The sequence below is a fragment of the Otolemur garnettii genome, unplaced genomic scaffold (genome assembly GCF_000181295.1).
Source record: "Otolemur garnettii isolate 467f Iridium unplaced genomic scaffold, OtoGar3 scaffold00001, whole genome shotgun sequence".
In the NCBI taxonomy this organism is placed as follows: domain Eukaryota; kingdom Metazoa; phylum Chordata; class Mammalia; order Primates; family Galagidae; genus Otolemur; species Otolemur garnettii.
The window spans coordinates 30617707-30621715 of NW_003852396.1; the positions used below are offsets into that span (position 1 = coordinate 30617707).

The following is a 4009-nucleotide window of genomic DNA, read 5'->3' on the forward strand; positions in this document are numbered from 1 at the left end:
AGCCCAGGAGTTGGAGGTTGCTGTGAGCTGTGACACCACAGCACTCTACTTAGAGAGCAATAAGATGAGACTGTCTCTACAAAAAAAAAAAAAAAGAAAGAAATATCGGTAAGCAACAACAATGTGGTCAATATTTAGTATTAAGTGAAATTCTAATTACAAAGTTAAGAGGATTATGATTTCTCATGAGCAAACTTATTATTTTTAAAAAACATCCTAATAAAAGCAGATCTCTTTTGAATTAGAACTTTAGATTAGATTTTACACTGTCAAGGTTAAATATTTCAACATCCCATAACCAACTGTCATTCTGGAACATAGTGATAGCTGGCTAACTATTCACTTTGTCACATTCTTACTCTTACAGACTAACAGTGATCAGGTACAGTACTTTGAGTACAGGTCTCTAAGTACAGTACAGTGTAGAGAATTGGCCCCAGGTCACATTTAGACTAAAAGAGGAAGAAGCCATCAATTAAAAACATCTGCCATGGACAAGAAATGAAGGAAAAACTGTCATGTCCAATATTTGTCATCCTTGCTCTAATCTCTTCATACCAAATGAAAGAGAGGGCAAGAAGAAAGTGCCTCTGTAGCACAACACTATTGACTATAACTCATTTCTCCTTAAAATTCTTCTGTCTTAACATCAAAAAACACTACTCTGGCTCAGCGCCTGTGGCTCAAGCGGCTAAGGTACCAGCCATACACCTGAGCTAGTGGATTTGAATCCAGCCCCAGCACGCCAAACAACAATGACAGCTGCAACCAAAAAATAGCCAGGCATTGTAGCAGGCACCTGTAGTCCCAGCTACTTGGGAGGAGGAAGCAGGAGACTTGCTTGAGCCCAGAGTTGGAGGTTGCTGTGATGCTACAGCACTCTACCCAGGGCAACAGCTTGAGGCTGTCTCAAAAACAAACAAACAAACAAACAAACAAACAAAACCACTACTCTGACCTGGCTTTTTATCCTCTCTTTGGCCATCCTGTATCAAGTAGCTCTTCCTCTACCTATGTCTTAAATACTAGTGCCAGAGTCTCACTTTGTCACCCTTGGTAGAGTGCTGTGACATCACAGCTCAGAGCAACCCCCAGCTCTTGGGCTTAGGTGATTCTCTTGCCTCAGCCTCATGAGTAGCTGGGACTACAGGCGCCCACCACAACACCCGGCTATTTTTTTGTTGCAGTTTGGCAGGGCCCGGGTTTGAACCCACCACCCTCATTATATGGGGCCAGCGTCCTACTCACTGAGCCACAGGCACTGACCAAACTTTTCAACACATTTTGAAATTTTCCTCTTCCCATGTTTTACCATTTGGTAGGAAAAGGAGGTGAATGAACATAGGGAGTAGAAAAGACAAAATACTCATTAAGCAAACTAAATTATAAGATGCAGAAATCCAGTGATGTTCTACTTACTCCCAAAGCCAGTTGGTTTATTTTGTGCAAAGGCATTGTTTTGGGATGAGAAAAGACTGGTCCCTGTGCTTGCAGTTCCAAACAGGCTATTCGATGTTCCTGTTGATGTACCAAATCCAAAGCCAGTGCTTGTGGAAGTGGCTGGCTGGCTAAATGAGTTGGTACCAAATAATCCTCCTGAGGAGATGGAGAAGAGGGGAAAGTTAAATAAATTAGAGCCACTTACTAAAGCCCCTACCTGTTACAAATAAATCAGTTGTATTCGAAATTAAGCCCTTACCTGGTTTGGTCTGTGTATTTCCAAATAGGCCTCCAGTATTGTTGCTAGAACCAAAAGCAGATGTTCCAAAAGCCCCGCCAGTAGTAGTGCCAAAGCCAGTATCTGGAAAAGCAAAATCCAGGGTAAATTAGAATTCAGAATAAAATCTGAATCAGATGACTAAAGGAGTTTAATATTTCCTAAAATTCTGCATTTAAATAGAACTCCAGTCTAATTTGAAAATTTTCATTCAAAATTCCATCAGAAATCAGGCTCTGTTCATACCTATAATCCCAGAACTTTGGGAGGCCAAGGTAGTAGGCCAAGAGTTTGAGATCAGCCTGGGCAACATAGTAAGACCTACTTAAAAAAAAAAAAAAAAAAGTGCTAGGTGTACTGGCCCATGCCTGTTGCCCTAACCACTCAGGAAGCTAAGACAGGAACACTGCTTGAGCCCAGGAATTTGAGGCTGCAGTCAGCTATAATTATGCCATTGCACTCCAGCCTGGGTAACAGAGTGAGACTCTGTCTCTAAAAAATAATATGAAATAAACTCCATCAGAGTATTAACTTACAGAGTAAATATCAAGCCAAAAACACTTTATTCTTTACCCTTAGGGGAAATATAGAAATATCAAGTCAAAATGTATGACTTTTCAGTGCACTGTGGTGGCTCACACCTATACTCCTAACACTCTGGAGGGCCTAGGCCGGTGGAATGCCTAAGCTTACAAGTTCGAGACCAACCTAAGCCAGAGGCAAGACCTCATCTACAAAAATAGCTGGGTGCTGCAACAAGTGCCCATAGTCCCTGTGATGCCAAGGCACTACTGAGGGCAACAAAGTGAGACTCTGTCTCAAAAAAAAAAAAAAAAAAATAGTATGACTTTTCAATAAAAGTTACAAATGTTGATAGGCTTAAAAAATGGCAAAGTAAGGAGTGAGTTATGAACTACAGATGAAAGTAAAATAACCAAAATTAAAGTATTAAAATTATCTCCAGACTATTATACTCCATACTCACTGAGATAAATGGTCTTTCATTAGGGGAGCATATCAGAATGACCTAGAATGCTTTTTCTTTCTTTTTTTTTTTGAGACAGAGCCTCAAGCTGTCCCCCTGGGTAGAGTGCCATGGCATTACAGCTCATAGCAACCTCCAACTCCTGGCCTCAAGCGAGTCTCCTGCCTCTGCCTCCCAAGTAGCTGGGACCACAGGCGCCCGCCACAACGCCCGGCTATTTTTTGGTTGCAGCCATTATTGTTGTTTGGCGGGTCCGGGCTGGGGATTCGAACCCGCCACCTTAGGTGTACGTGGCTGGCGCCTTAGCCGGTTGAGCTATAGGCGCCGAGCCTAGAACGCTTTTTCAAAAAACAAAACATATGCTCACATTCCAGTCCCAGAAATTTTTTTTTTTTTTTTGAGAGAGAGTCTCACTATGTCTTTGGTAGAGTGCTATGGCATCACAGCTCACAGCAACCTTAAACTCTTGGGCTTAAGCAATTCTCTTACCTCAGCCTCCCAAGTAGCTGGGACTACAGGTACTCGTCACAATGCTTGGCTATTTTTTTGTTGTAGCTGTTATTGTTGTTTGGCAGGCCGGGCCAGGTTCAAACCCACCAGCCCCAATGTATATGGACAGTGCTCTAGGAACTGAGCCACAGGTACGGGGCCCAGTCCCAGAAATTCTAATTCTCTAGTTCTAAGATGGGAAATAGGTGCTTTGAAAAAAACTTCCAAAGGTGATTCTGATGGGCACTCTTGGTTAATTCCACAATACCCAGATGCAGAGTTCTCTAAAGAGAGGTCAGGAGACACGTGAATAAACTTATTTTACTGTTATCTTTATTGGGAAGGATTTAAGGTTTAGCAAACATGCTTTTCAAAACATCTGCAGAGGGCTGGCTGTGGTGGCTTATGTCTGTAATCCTAACACTCTGGGAGGCTGAGGCATGTGGGTTCCTTAAGCTTGGGAGTTTTGAGACCAGCCTGAGCAAGACCCTATTCTCCACTAAAAAAAAAAGAGAGAAAAGAAAAACTAGCTGAACATTGTAGCAGATACTTATAACCTGGGCTACGTGGGAGGCTGAAGCAAGAGGATCACTTAAACCCAGGAGTTTGAGGTTGCTGTGAGCTATGAAGACTTGATGACACTTAGACTCAGTCACCCAAAAAAAGAAGAAAAATTCTCATTCTGGTCATTTTTCAAGTGCCTTTGTTGTAACACTAAAGTATGAATAGGCTCGGCGCCTATAGCTCACCGGGCTAAGGCGCCAGCCACGTACACCTAAGGTGGTGGGTTCGAATCCCCAGCCCGGACCCGCCAAACA

General features: G+C 42.6%; 1 protein-coding gene across 1 annotated transcript in view; it reads right to left on the reverse strand.

Annotated features, from left to right (window-relative positions):
- The window catches only part of NUP98 (nucleoporin 98), a 143725-nt gene that overhangs the window by 124359 nt on the left and 15357 nt on the right, over positions 1-4009 (reverse strand). Inside the window, exons 3-4 of the mRNA XM_023514294.1 lie at positions 1700-1801; positions 1420-1596 (exon numbers count right to left, since the gene is read on the reverse strand). Of these exons, the coding sequence (XP_023370062.1) occupies positions 1420-1596; positions 1700-1801 (279 nt within the window). The remainder of the gene's footprint in view (positions 1-1419; positions 1597-1699; positions 1802-4009) is intronic.